Raw genomic sequence first — 15,413 nt, 5'->3', positions numbered from 1 at the left:
ACAAATCATTTTCTCTCAAAAAAATGTTTAAAAGTTATAACTGTAGTTGCTGTTTCCTGTTTCCTCTACTAGAAAATTGAAATGTTAAAAGAAAAAAAAAAGATTGATAATCTGAGCAAACCTTTTTTTCAAGAAAATTACTAAACTTCTTTTTGGAAAGAACCCCTGATCTTTATTATGATTTGGGGTTTAAATGGTTCAGGTGTTGATAACAGTGCAGCTCGATCAGATTCTGAAAGCCAGTAGAAAAACAGGGCATCTTACAATTACCTCTTCATCACTGTAAAGACAAGGGTTTGGCAGAGGAATTGAAACAACCAAGCTAGAGCAGAAAAGTAGTGAAATCCAGACCTGCTGGAGAGTCAATTATTAAACAAATCCTTGAGGATTCCATAGAAAGAGCATATAAGGGAAGCTGAGCTAATGAAGCTTTCCTTTAAAAAGAACAAGGCCAGGGTTGGTAACATTGTCATAGTAGCACCTAGAGATATGCTCTAGTACGGAATAAAAAACTGCTCTTATCTGTATTTTTTAATTTAAAAAATAGATTAAAACATCTAATAGGGATCAAAGACACAGAAAAAAGATTTTTTTTAAGAAAAAACATTTTTAAAATGAGAATATTCAAATACTACTTGTAAGTTGAGGTTGACAATACTATTAACATTAGAACCATATTTATTACTGCGGCAATACTTAATACTTTGTTTCCAACGAACATAACACCACACCATAAATAATTTTTAAAAGTTATATTCATTTTTATTATTTTGAAAATATAGACACTATTTCATATTGCACCGCTTTCATGAATTTAACTGCCTATACAAGAACTAATTTCAATAGTTAAGTATGCCCCAAGTGCCTTGGGGTAGTGTCACAGTAAAATTATGTCACCTACACCATGAAGTATAACTCTATGGCTAATGAACTAAGCAAGCTGAAGAACTGTTAACTAAGGAACTAATAAAAACTTTATCTGATAGGCTAGGATTAGATAGTTGGTAATAATCATTTGCATGGACTTTCCTATTTAGGAAGTTCAATCACCCACTGAATTACAGAATATTTTCCCCAAATTCATGAAAAAAAGCTTCATTCAAAATTATTGTTTTCATCATGACCAATAGGGTTTTAAAAGATTTGGAAAAGTCAGAAATCCTATAAAATTTCCTTTAAAAATATGATCACACTGGGACATTAGGAGATATTAAGTAAAATTATATAAAAGTTAAGGGGAAACCAATCGTCTTTATCTTCTGGCAGTAAAATGGAAAGAATAACCTACACAGAATAAGGCAATAACCTTCTACAATATACCAACATCACATTTTCCTTTAAATCACAACTACTCAGTTAGGAGGGAGTATTACTATCAGATTACTTAAAGGAGAAAATAGTTGCAGACACATCTAATGAACTGGCTAAATAAGGCTTTCACAAAGTATAGTCCCCAAGTTAAATAAATGAAACTTACAGTTTAGCTGTGATGAGAAGAATTAGTACAACAAATGCTGACTTCTTCAGTTTCTTTATTTTTCCCACCATTGTAAGACCCAGATAAAATAGAGCTGCTCCAGAGAAAGAATTTGCAAGTCCATCAAGAAAATTTTCCATATATACGGGCACCTTCTGATCAAGAATAAAATTGAAGGCAATACCAATGAAAACCATAAATACTATTGGATTCTGTAATACACGCAGAAGTCCAAGTCCTACAATTTTCACTTTGTTTTGAGAAGCATTTTGAGTGTCTTTCCACTTCTGGATTTCACAGAAGATAAATCCTATAGGGTTCAACATCATAAGAGATATGGGCGCCACCAAGTAAATGTACTGGAGATATTCCGGGTATGTAGTTTGATATAAAGCTTCAACTGCAAAACACAAATTAAAACTGCTTTAAAAATGATTACCACGGAAATGCATTAATAAATTATGTACATAATGTTTTTCATACTTAATTATAACATACTGTAAATTAATATAAATAGTGCACAATGACCTCATTAGCCTACTTTGGAAAAGTAAATTTTAGTAATAAAGCTTATAAGGAAGAAAAGCACATTATATTAAATGATATTTAGCCTATAAAATGATAATCAACTTTAAAAAATTGTTAGTGAGGGGTGCCTGGGTGGCTCAGTCAGTTAAGCATCTGACTTCGGCTCAGGTCATGATCACAGGGTCTTAGAGGATAGAGCCCCATGGCAGGATCCCCACTCAGCAGGGAGTCTGCTTCTTCCTCTGCTCCTCCCCCCTCCTCTCTCTCCTTCTCTCTTAAATAAATAAAATCTTTAAAAAATATATTGTTTGTGAAACCCACTGATTTTTACTATGTAGAGGCTAAGACTAGTCTCAAAAAAAGGGCAGAATTGTAGAATTCTTAAAATTCCAAATACAAATCTAGTAAGGAATTAAACATTTAAGTAGTAATAGCAACAAGGTGGTTTGATTCCCTTGAGAGAGGTTTCACTGGAGTGGGGAACCAAAGCCACACTACAGGGGTGGAGGAGAGAGTAGGAGACAATGAATGAAATAATGAGCACTGAAGGGATAGAGTCCAATCTATCATGGAAAAGAAGTGAAGATGGCAGGTGGCTCTCAGATAAAAAGCAGAGGAGTCAGGCACTGGAGGTCCCTCCGAAGTCCAAAAATGATGAGTAGTCGGAAGGTCAGGAGTTCAGAGTAAGTCAGATAGTTGAACTATTGCGCTTAATATTTCTCAGATGCCTAGGTCCAGGATGAGTCGTGGGAGTTGGTGGCTGAAAGGGAGTAGAGGAAAACATCACTGGAGTTGGAGAAGTCAGGGACTGAGAAGGGAGAGGATTTAATGGGTAGTTCACATGGATGCTAAAGTCAAACAAGCTAATGGCAGGGGCACCTGGGTGGCTCAGTGGGTTAAGCATCTGCCTTTGGCTCAGGTCATGATCCCAGGCTCCTGGGATTGAGCCCCAGTGTCGGGCTCCCTGCTCAGTGGGGAGCCTCCTTCTCCCTCTCCCTCTGCCTGCTTTTCCCTCTCCCTCTGCCTGCCCCTCCCCCTGCTTGTACTCTCTGTCAAATAAAAATATAAAATCTTTAAAAAAAAAAAAAAGATAATGGCAAAACTTGGGGGTCAAGAAGATGACAATGAGTCAGATATTAAAGTCTTCACGAAATGAGGAGGAATGATCAGAATGAGGTCAGCAGATGACAGCAATGAGGATGAACAGACTAGGTAGGCAGTATGAACCCCAAAGAAGCAGTTCCTACAAAAGAGCAGAGAATAATGGTCCTCACAGAGGTACAGGTACGAGGTGGCTATGAGCAGGCCAGCTCAGTCTATATGCAGGATGCAGGTGAAGAGAAAATAAACAGCCTCCATTTGAGGGGAATGAGAAGGAATGAATGCCTTTAGGAAGACCCAGTGAAGATGCTGAAGAATTAGGAATGAAAAGGTGGATCTAAGGAATGTTTGGGAGTGGAATACAGTAGAGTCATGTCAGTGCACATTTAGCTAACACAAATTCAACTACACTCTCTTAGGAAAACACAAGATTCATTTTTTGCCCCCATAAGGCATGTTCCCAAATGCAAACTAAATACTTCACTTGTTCACTGAAGAAAAACAATGCTAGAGAAAAAAATCTGGCTGTGTTAGACTATGAGAAATGGTACGATATACACAAAGTATGTGTGCTGTATTTTGTGGGTGACTTAAGGAACTTTTCGAGGATGTGACCATACATGATGACTTTAGAACCTAACCAGTCATAAAATAAGTCTCCTTGGAAGGCGGGTAGGTGGGTTGGATTAGATTTCTAGCTGTTTGTTGGTGGACATGACAGTTGGTGGCCTGGTCTTGGGTTGATCAGAGCAACTTGGAGCCTTGGAGTAAGCAACCTGGTCTCCAGGCACATTCTTGGCAATGAGTTTCAAAATTCAACCTAATACATACAAAGGACAATTCATAGATGATTGGAGGCTGAGAAAGAAAGATTAAAAACAAAACAAAAAAAAGAACAGCCACAGTCACTGCAAAGACAGAGGCAATCATGTGAAAAAATGTAAAAGATTAGATTTCTCAATTTACATTAAGATAAAGTTACACAGGTAGGAAAATATATTTGTTTACTTACTCAGGATACATAAGTTCAGTTAATGTCATGCACATGTCCTGTTAAAGTTATGTAACTAGATTATATAACCTTTAGAAGTCTACCTGGTTCTCATTAGCTAAAACCTACTTTTGTGTAGGATTCCATTCCCTTTTTTTTTCAGCTAAGCACATACAGGGGTCTATAATATCCCTGAAATGAAGCAGAGGCTAAACACAACATATTTGATTACATAAAATTTCACAAATTCTTTCCACTGACTTCCAAATTAGATATACGAGCTCTGTATCTCTTAGTGGTTTTCTTTCATGTTTCATAAGGTTTCATCTTTTAAGTAAAAAAAAAAAGCATCACTTTTGATAACTATTTCTAGACCGCTCCGCTCCTTCTGATCAGATATTCCATCTCTAAGAGAAAGGCTTCCATACCTGCCCACCACTCAATTTTTAAAATAGAGAATATATTTTGGAAAAGCCTTGTGTTTTCAATCTGAGTTCAAGAATTTTCCCAAGTGGCCAAAATAAAATGCATAAGGTGTTTCCTTTGACGACTTTAAGCTCACAAAGCCCCTTAGGTTAATGCCTTTTTCCAGAAATTTACTTTCCCGGCACTCTAGCACTTAATCACCATCTGAAAATGGACTTTAGATTATTTTAAAAGCTCAATGCAAATTTGAGCAGCAGTCTTTTATTATCTATGGCTAACCCACCACCAAGTCCTCTCTTCTTTCGCCAGATCTTTTCTTTTTTCTCCTCTTGAACCACTAGTCAAAAATCTCAAAATTGGATTAATGTGTTGACCAACTTATATTCTTTTGGTTTTTCTTGACCACTCCCTTGATCCATTTTATTCACTGCTGACAATATCATCTAAATCTGAACCTTCAAAACTTCTGATTTTCCCACCGTTCTCACCTCCCACAAGAACAGCTATAAAGCTGCTTTTTTGACATTCACAGTCCAGTCTCTGCAATGGGTCCCTTACTCAGTTCATCTCTCACTATTCCTTAGGGCAAAGCCTCCAGCAGTCAGTTTAATATCACTGTTACACCGGACTAACACAGGGTTCATAATTACGAGTTCGACATGCTGATCATCATTCCCCAACTTCTTGAAGTCTCTCTTTTCTTACCTAAACCTTGCCTACAGTTTAAGGCCTGTCTCAGGTACCAATGCTTCCCCCCAGTCTTCAATCTCTGTCATGGACCTCCTTGCCTCTGGATGGCTCTGGCGCCTTGTTTCCTATTAGTGCTCCCTCATCCCATTCTAAGTTCCTTGAAGGCATCACTTCAGAGCCCCCAGGCCCCAGCACAGGGCTGAGCAAATCTGAAAATACTTGCTGAATGCAATTAGCACATCAATGAATGTCAAAGTTTTCAAAGTAAAAATGTATTTTGTAACACACAGCAATTTATATCTAATTGTTCTCTCTTAGACTTGTTTCTTTTTATACCCTTTTTTTTTCTTTTTTCGCATTCTGAATATTTATAAAGCAGGTTACTAGTAGGGCATTTTGAGTCAGGTGAACAGGTATATGAAGGTAAAAAAGGTACAATCTAGTGGGAGAGCAAAAATTGGGAATAAGTAAATAATGGTCAAATCACAAGAAGAACAGGGTTTAATGTGGAAATTTCAATCCACTTCTGCCACTCGTTTGCATAATTAAAGTTACAATATTTATCTATGAATTGGCAGTGCTTTAATTACCAATCAAAAGATGGTTTTTCAAATATGAAAGACATATATGAAAGCAGTGACCTATACTAACAAATTAGATTTATAATGATTATATCAACTATTAAGTTCTAATTAATTAACACTTACAAATAAAGCTCTTGGGGGGAGGAGAGAATCCTACTATGAGGAACTAAAAGACAAAATTAGCCACCCACTGCGCCTCCTATTTTGATTCCTGCCGGGCTTCAATCCCTAGCAAACAACACAAAGACCCAGACATGATCATTCTATTATTTAATGGCATATAGTTAAATGCTTCATTTCCTTTCTGTTTACAGCTCAAGCACTAGAACATAATTATGATTAGTCAGGGTACTTATGCTATCAGCATTGTTTGAAGAATAAATTATAGGACTTAAATATGCCTTATTAGTATCTTTTAATGACAGAGGTAGGGAACCACTCTGGTTTTCTGAAATCAACATTTCACCTTGGTAGATTCTTGGTTTCTTCTTGAACTCGTATTTCTTAAAGTTACCTTTGAAAAGAATTGCTCTAAAAAATAGCGAGCTTCTCTATTAGTCTGTTAAATGCACTGTAGCATTCTGCTACTTGAATATAGATAAATCATTTTAACATAAGTTCATAGGCTGTTATAATTGGCATAATATAGAGAAAAAGGAAAAATGAATGTCTTTTTTCTTTATTCATTAACTTATCTGCCTTCTCCCAAGTCACCCGTATATTGGACTGATATTTTGGAACAAAAGCAGTCTTAAAAAGGACATTTCTCATAAGCTATGACGCTTATCTGTTAACAAGAGAGTGGGAATTCCTGGGAGACATCACATAACAAACAGAAAGAAAGGGTCTTCTCTCTAGAGACACAGTCTTCTCTGTTCATCCCGAGAAAGCCCAGAAGGCAGATGGGCATGGGCAGCAATAATAAATAAGCTCATCGGAGCAGATACACAGCCCTACAGCTCTGTACCACACCTTCCAATCTGCAGATATGTGAGAAAGCACTTTTGCATATACTGTTGGTTTCTGGTAAGGTTATTGTCTACAACCTAATACTACAAGAGCTCTTAAATTATTTGTAATTTAAAAACAAAAAATGACAACTCAAAATTTACAAGGATAATCATCAGGGAAATTGGACTAGCACACTGCTGGGAACATGATTATTACCAGTTTCAGTGATCCAAGGTGGGACATTAAAAAAAAACAGTGATGAAAATAGCTGACTACATTTTTGATTTGGAGATTCTGCCTTAACATGAAAATGCGTAAGCTCATCTAATAGGTCTTTTTCCACTGCTACTCATTTTATGGAATACCTTTAGAATAATATAAAGATAAAAAAAATCTTTGATTCGCTCTGCTATTAATGGGTTACAGGCTAGTTAGGTCTTGTAAAGATTAAATGGGCATGTTACATAACTGTGTGGCATAAGAGAATGCCTAGGATTTAGAACCAAAAGACCTAGGTTTGGATCTCAGTCACATTAGCTGTGTGACCTGGGATAGACAATTAAATCTCTGTAAGCCACTCTCCTTATTTGAAAATGAGGATTAAAAATATCTGTCCTACCTCAGATAAGTATATCTATAAGAAAATACTCTATAAAGTATAAAGTTACAAATGTTAGTTCTGTTTAGTTGTGGACTTACTAATCTATGAGAACATGAAACTATATATAGTTTAGCCTAAATTAAGATAATGTAATATTTGTTAAATACTTAACACTATGATACTGAGCCACTTATAAGGTCTTTATGCCATAAATACCTTCACAAATTTACATTACTAATGCTCCCGAGGAGATGGACTTTTATTTCCAAAGTCTTTTATTGCCAAAGTCTTTATTTAAATGCTTGGTTCATTCTTAATTTTAAAATTCAATAACCTTAAAGGAACACCTTTACAGTTACTATTTATAGTTCAGTCATCTAAGAGCCCAGTTTTTCCTCTCTCATAAACCTGCTTCACTCAGAGTTATTTAATTTCTAAGATTTAGCTCCATTTCTGGTAAGCAAGATGGAGGAGGGTCAAAGGAGGAGAAAAAGGAAAAGTATACACAGTAGAATCCTTTTGGTGCCAGAGGTGAAATAATTAACAGTTTCAGTCGGGGGGGGGGGGGGGGGAAGAGTTTTAAAACTACTGAATAAGGAATCTGAAAGTTAATGGTAGTTTCCAGTTGTCCACTTCAATAAATTTCTTTCAGTCTCTGCTCAGAAGATATACCATCAGAGAGGCCTTTATTGACCCCCTACATCAAATAGTACCTCCTCATTCCTAGCCCTCTATACAACTTTATTTTTATGGTCCTTGTCATTACCTGATATTATTTTAATGTTTATTTTATTTTCACATTAAAATGGAAGTCAATATGTATGAGAACTTTGTTGACAGGTGTATTCCCAGCAGGTAGCACAATCATTGGTATGTAACAGGTCCCTATGAAGGAGTGAATGAATGTATGACTATGTCCATAATATTCAGGTCCTCACATCATGATACATGGTCAAAGCACAGCATAAACTTTAATTTAAAAATAAAAATATAAAAAGTAGCTACTAAGTAGTTATGTACTTAGGGTGTTCTGGAAAAAAGAATACGTTCAAGATAGCTCAACATCCCAAATTGGTATGTTTTATCAGGAAAACACACATAGAAACATAAAATTAGGCTGCTTAAAGAGTTGGAAAGGTTAAGAAGGAAATGTTGAAAAGGTAAAAAGCCCTCAATATTTTCATTCTTACACAAGAAATTAACTTCAACTGAAGTACACTGACATTTTGAATAATAAGCTCAACAACAAGATTTAATGTAAAACAATATATATTCTAGATGGTAAGAAAAATGAGGGAGGAAAAAAAGTCATTCATAAATTTCCACTGCTAACATTTAATAACTATTTTTATACAGACATATGTCTATCTTTCTTATATAATTTAAATCAGAATCTGATCCCTTCTGGAACCTGAACTTCTTTCGTGTGATTGCTGAGAAGAAAAAGAATATATTAGAAAGATGATTTATAAAGTTTATTTAGGTATGACTATTTATTTTAGGTCGACATTTGAAAGAGCTTCAAACTCTGAAGTTGAGGAAAAAATAGAATTCATCCTAAGGTAAGAAATATTTTAGAAAAAATATGAGAGATTTTTTTAATTTTAATTTTTTTTTAAGAGTTATTCACTTTTGGGGGTAGGCATTGTGGGGTGGTACAGAGTACAGAGATTTGGAATGAGGCTTGTGATTTTTTTTTTTTAAGTAAACTCTACCCCCAATATGGGGCTCGAATTCACGGGCCCCAAGGTCAAGAGCCACATGCTTTACCAACTGAGCCAGCCAGGTGCCCCAAAAGAATTTTTTTAGATATAAGTAAATATCTATCACTAACAAATGTCTAAATAAATTAAAGGATTAAATTTTGCTACTTCATAAAACACCTGAATTTTTTAAAAACTTGAAAAATAAAAAATAACTTACCTATAGGATATCCCAATGCAAAGTCATTACTTTGTGTAGCAAAAATAGGGAATAGTCCAGCTTTGCTAAATCGACTGTCAGGACTGGCAACCAAAAAGGTTAATACACATACAATGAAAAATACAGAAGCTTTGGCAATCAAGATACTATATAGGAAAGACCAATCCACATTGGAAAAATTAAGTACAACCATATTTTTGAATAATAAAGCTGGAAGTGCAAATCTGGAGACAAAATTTCCTAGTCCTTTGGCCTGTGTTGATGTTATGACATTGGCTCTTCCTGCTATGTAGCCACAAAGGACTATGCCAAAACATTCTAGTAAGGCTGGAAAAAGCCTTGTTATTGACATTGAAGGTGGGTCATTAGTGGAATTAAATCTATTCATTACTGTTGAGGACAAAGTCTTGGTCATATTGACTGCAATGGTTAAGTTCTCTGCAGGTAAATCAGAAAAAGAATCCATTTTCTTTCACCCTCCAACTCCAACCAGATCTCTGGAAAGAAAGGAAGAAAGATTCAGTGTGACAATCAACAATGAGAAGAATTCTAGTTGAAAGCATACACTGTACACTGGCAAACCTAGACTTATCAAGTGGCCAAATAAATACATATACTTTCTTCAACAACCACCAGAGAAAAATACAATGAAAAAGAAAGGGTGAGAGTGTTTGCTAACAATAACCTCTTTACTCTCAAAGGTGGGTCAGCCCAAAACATTTATGTTGCTCTTCTATTTTCAGTATCAGACATGAATAAAATAAGATCCACAAATATGACAGTTGCAGGGATACCCCCTGGCTCTCTCCCATGATCCAAACTTGAGCTCCACCTAGTGGGTAAGAGCATGGGGCCCAGAGAGCCTCTCCTGAATGTCCACCTGCATCCAAATTCTCTGGAAATTTCAGTGCTCAAGACTACATACCAGATAGGAGAGTCCTGTCTAGCCTGTGGTCATACCTGAGTAGAGGACAGGAAGAAGCGTTTAGTAGACTATCACACAGCAACTTTATTTTTTATTTTTATTTATTTATTTTTTTAAAGATTTTTATTTATTTTTTGACAGAGAGAGAGACAGCGAGAGAGGGAACACAAGCAGGGGGAGCCGGAGAGGGAGAAGCAGGCTTCCCGCGGAGCAGGGAGCCCGACGCGGGGCTCGATCCCAGAACCCTGGGATCATGACCTGAGCCGAAAGCAGACGCTTAACGACTGAGCCACCCAGGCGCCCCTATCACATAGCAACTTTATCCAGTAACTTTCCTCATCTGTGAAATGGCAATAATAATACCTACCTCACTGGGACTTGAGATTATTCAAGTCCTTATAATCACACCCGGCACAAAGTAATCACTTAACAACAGTTAAATACAACTTTTGGTAGCCCATAAAAGAGAATGAAAGAAAAAATGATGGCATCCCACCAGGCTACCCTTAGCTCCATTTAGAGTGGTCTCATATATTTGCCTTCTTGAATGCCCCATAGTCCCTTTGTGTCACAGGGACTTTGTACATGCAGTTCAGTGTAAAATGTTCTCTTCTCTACTTGCCACTGTCTATATAATAACATCTATTCACCCTCTAAATCATATAGGTCAGGAGTTGTTTTACCACATAAGGCTTCACTAACCCCATAGCTAGGTCTTTCTTAAATAGAATCATGTTCCTTACCTGTAGGCTACTTTTCTCAGTTTGTAATTATACTATGCATTAGAGTGACTATTTGATTTATGTCTATCTCTTTCACTAGACCTTAAGTGCCACAGAAGTAGGGACTCTGCATGTTTTTGCTCACTGTTGTATCCCTAACACCTAGCACAGTGCCTGACACACAGGAGGCACTAATAGATATGTTAGAGTTTACATATATATACACATACGTGTGTGTATATTATATAATTAATTATGTAATGATGAATGACTAAAATACTAATCTGCTCTTAAACCTTTCACCTTTTAGTGGATCAATGTTCTCCTTTAGGAACTATCTAGGTCATGGACAGAAAACTTTTCTTCCTGAATGATAAAGTATTCTAAGTTTTTCACTATAGCAACAGGCCCAAGACCACAAGGTGTGTTCTAAAATGTCCTAAAGCTGTTCATAAATGTTTAAGAACACAAAATGTGTTGTAAAATGTTCTAAAGATGTTCAGAAAATGCTAGAGCAAGAAAATATTTTATGCTAGCATTACAATACTTATCAGACTCCCTTCTTGCTGCCAGGGACACAATGAATATGAGGTTTGGGCAACTTTGCAACTAATCAGCTTTAATTAGTAACTTGAAATTAATATGGTGACAACTGCCAATTTCTAAGTGATTATTCTGGGTTGACCATCTAAAGTGGCCTTATATAAGGTAGAAAGTAAAAATGCCCATGATTCCTGAAATTTACAATGCCAATGGGTAAGTTTTCAAACACCCACATGACATAATAAAGACTCAGCAGGCCAGAGACCAGCAACAACTGATACACGGGGTGTGGACATGATAATTTTCTCTGTGCTACCCTCGTATAAACTGAACCATTTAAAAACCTTACAGTTAATCTGGATCAGGACAAGTATTTTTCTACCAGGATTAGATAGGAGTGGTTAATATACACAAAACTAGAATAATCACATACTTGAAGTTTACCAAATAAGCATCAAATTATATCCTGGGAAAGCTAATGGTTGGGATAGGTACCATTATTTGAAGTAAGGAGCTGATAAACAAGGGTGTTAAACATTTGGAGCCCCTAACAGGTACGGACTTGAAAAGGCAATGCTAAAGAATAAGGTGATAAACTTGTCCAGCCTTATGTTATTTCTTTAAAGTACCCCATATTTGTTTGCCTGGAATATTAGTAACTCATACTGCTCACTACCCCTTATTTGTACCACACTCACAAATCAATGTATTACAATAATTTTTTAACCAACAGTTTTAACTAAAATAGTGGTAGTTCACTGAAAAGAGTCAAATAGACCTGAACCCAGTTTGGGGACTTATAACTTATCAACTCTTTGGGCAAGTTAAATATCCCCTCTGAACCTCAGCTTCTTCAACTATAAAATGAGAGTAAAAACCTCCTTGAAGGTCTATTGTGAGGATTGGAGACCTCATACACAGCTTTTCACAGAGTAGGTCTTTAAGAAATGGTAGCAACTGCTATTAGGAGTGTGGTCATAATGAGAATGGTAACAAATTAAATATAATTCATTGTCTTTTGCCCCTTCTTCAAACGTGGTATTAAAGATTCTCCACCTAAAATAGAGAGATGGGATGGGTCATAGGTTACCAGCTTTTGTTTCATACCAAACAACTAAGAGGAGTTCAATTTAATTCAGTTTGATCTTAAGTCGTTTTTACCAGGGAAGGGAGAGATCTTAATTTTCATCAAGGTGATGGTCAAATAGTTGTAGCACTGCCCAGGATTAACTCTAAGTTAGTAAAAAATTAAGAGAAAAACTTTGAAAAGTAATCTGCCCTTTCTCAGGAAGATACTTTTAGTGTTCCTCAACATTATAAAAGCAATACTTGGTAATAGAGGGAAGGTTGAAACAACTGAAAAAGCACTTACAAAGGTTTCTCATCCATTCCCCCCCCCCCCAATGGGAAGAGTATATGCTTTTTAAAGCATTCTTTGAAAATGAACAGGAACCACAGCAATGGAAGTTTTTGTAAAAAAATTGCATCCAGTCTTTTCATCTCATTAAAAACAAGGGTTCCTAACAGAACAAACAAGTTGACCTATCACGGTAAAAGACTGCTCACTGGCCACTCACTGGGGTGAGGAGTGGAGAAATGCTATATACAACTCCCTTCTAGCCACTGATAGTTGGTTGAGATAACATGAAGGAACCACTGAAACAAACAACTACCATTGCTAATGAAAATGGGGCAGAGGGTTCGGATATATTTCAAAGAGAAAGCTTTGAAACACCCAATATCCATTATCCTGTGGGAAAATCGTGACATAGTATGATACTATTAAAGCACTCTTCAACATCAACATCACACCATCCGCCCACTCCCACCTACTTGCAGAGGACCAAATGTCCTCCCTAGAGACCTAGGGTGGGGAGCGCTGAGCACCGCCTCTTCCCTTGTCAGCAGGGACAGACTTTGGCCCTCTAAGATAAGGATGTGGAGAGTCCTTAAGGGAGCAGGCTGCCCAGAGACCAGCTGCCACCCAAAGCCTGGGCAGACAGCAGACTGGGGTCTGTGCCTGGGATAAAAAGTTGGTCTCTCAGCTTCCCCAGGGCATGGGAATCACAACATCATGGTATCTGACATGCTCCAAAAAGGGGTAAGGAAGAAAATTTGGTGCAGCGCTCCAGGTACCCGGGCAAAAGCTCCCAGGAGGGCAGATACTGAGGCCAGCCCCTCGGGATAAAAGGAAGAGTCCGAGAATGACAGCATGGACGTACGAGCAATGAGGCGCTCCTCAAACCGGGGTATGACAGTTCTGTCACTGGAGGGGACAAGTGGTCCCTTCCCCTACGTTAAGTCTTCCGGAGGTCCTAAAAGCGGGGCAGGCGCAGGCAGCGGACTGCACGCCGGGGTGCCAAGGGCGGGGCACTGCCCACCTGCCCAGACCCGAGGGGCGGGGATGGGGGCGCGAAGGGTACGCAAGGCCGAGTCAGGGCGGGGCAGGTCCGCGCCCCAGGGCCCCATCTCACCTGCTACGTCTGCAGCCCCGGGGCCGCGAGAAAGGAGTCGATGCTCGTGATGGACTAAGCAGGGAGGAAATCACCGTCATCTCCCACCCCAGCCCTCTTCACCGAGAGCTGCGGGCTGCTGGCGGCCGACTGTAGCAGCTCTGTCACGTTCCGAGAAAGTGAGGTGCAGGAGTACTGTGGTCAGGTCAGCTCCTCCCCGCGCCGGCCGCGCGGCCCCGCCCCGCCCCGCCCCGCCTTGAGGCCCCGCCCCCGGCCTCGAGTCTTCAAGCTGCCCCGCCCTGGGAACGTCCAAGCTTCACGGCCCCTCGTCCCGCCTTGAGGCCCCGCCCCCCGCCTCGAGCCTCCGAGCGCACGTCCTCGGCCCCACCTCAGGCTCCGCCCCCGCCGCGAGGCTCCGAGCCGCACGGTCCTCTGTCCCGCCCTCGGCGTCAAGATGTGGGGGACACACGGTCACCGGCTCCGCCCCCGCGCCGCCGGCTCCGAGCCGCTCAGCAGCGAGACTCCGGCGGCGCGACTTCCGGCTGCCGAGCTTTTGCAAAATGGCTGCTGCTGTGGGGACGTTTCCAGTCTCGTTTTCCTCGCCCTAAATTCAGATGCGGAAGCCTCTCGTTTTTCTGCCTAACGCCCAACCCCTTGTGATCCGCTAATTTCATATGTGGGTTTGACTAGTCGTTTTATAGCACAGAGTTTAAAAATCAGATCTGGGCCAGAATCCTGCCTTCCTCCTTGCCCAAGGCAGTATGACCTTGACCTTCCTAAATCAGGGACTAAAGTGTCTATAAAGCTTTGGCACGGTGCTTGATTTGGATAGAATAAGCGCTTAGTCCCTGACTACTTGTGTCTCTGTTGTCGGGGAAACTACATGTTTATCCCGTCAGTGTACTGAGAAGAAATTTGTTAAATTGGTGGAAAACTTCCTGAGCTTGAAATGAAGGGGTCCCAAATATAGAGCTCCATTTTGAAACCCGAAGAAACTCGGTATTTGTATTAGTCTTTCAGAATCAAAATTATTTCGATTTTAAGATATTTATGATATGATTCCACTTAATATCTCCACAGGCATCTGTCCTTTGTAAAGCCTCTAATTTGCCTTGCATCCAACTTTTTTTGGGGCGGTGGTCTGGCAACTTCAGATGTCTTCCTATCATCTTAGTAGTTTTTGTGCAAAGATACAAAAAATGTATGGCTTGAAAAATCACAGTAAGCTAAGGTTAAAGGTTCTGAAAACTAAGCAGAAGAAAAATGAGCAGAAACAAACTATAGAAAAGTCATGCATTCTATTCCTGTTCTCACTTCACCTTTGTTCTCCATCTTCACTCTTAACTGCCTTCTTTTTTTCCCCTTGAATCTGGCTACTTTTTTTTTTTAATCTGAGTATATTATCTCAAGGCTAAAAAGGATTTCTGTTTAGAAAATATGAAGACTTCGTTCAATTAAATAAATACTTAACTGAGTTTTGACTTTTAGGAGAATACAT

The 15,413-nt window shown here is 38.8% G+C and overlaps 1 protein-coding gene across 2 annotated transcripts in view; it reads right to left on the bottom strand.

The window, feature by feature from the left end:
- Positions 1–14,143, bottom strand: part of GPR155 (G protein-coupled receptor 155) — a 43,150-nt gene extending 29,007 nt beyond the window's left edge. Inside the window, exons 1-3 of one of the 2 annotated variants that reach the window (XM_032407800.1) lie at positions 13,937–14,143; positions 9,273–9,769; positions 1,478–1,877 (exon numbers count right to left, since the gene is read on the bottom strand). In XM_032407800.1, the coding sequence (XP_032263691.1) occupies positions 1,478–1,877; positions 9,273–9,738 (866 nt within the window). In that variant the 5' untranslated portion in view covers positions 9,739–9,769; positions 13,937–14,143. The remainder of the gene's footprint in view (positions 1–1,477; positions 1,878–9,272; positions 9,770–13,936) is intronic. The other variant, XM_032407792.1, reaches the window with a different exon arrangement.
- Positions 14,144–15,413: the final 1,270 nt, after the last annotated feature.

The sequence above is a fragment of the Phoca vitulina genome, unplaced genomic scaffold (assembly GCF_004348235.1).
Source record: "Phoca vitulina isolate PV1807 unplaced genomic scaffold, GSC_HSeal_1.0 scaffold1, whole genome shotgun sequence".
Classification (NCBI taxonomy): Eukaryota; Metazoa; Chordata; class Mammalia; order Carnivora; family Phocidae; genus Phoca; species Phoca vitulina.
This window is presented reverse-complemented; position numbering and strand designations above follow the sequence as displayed.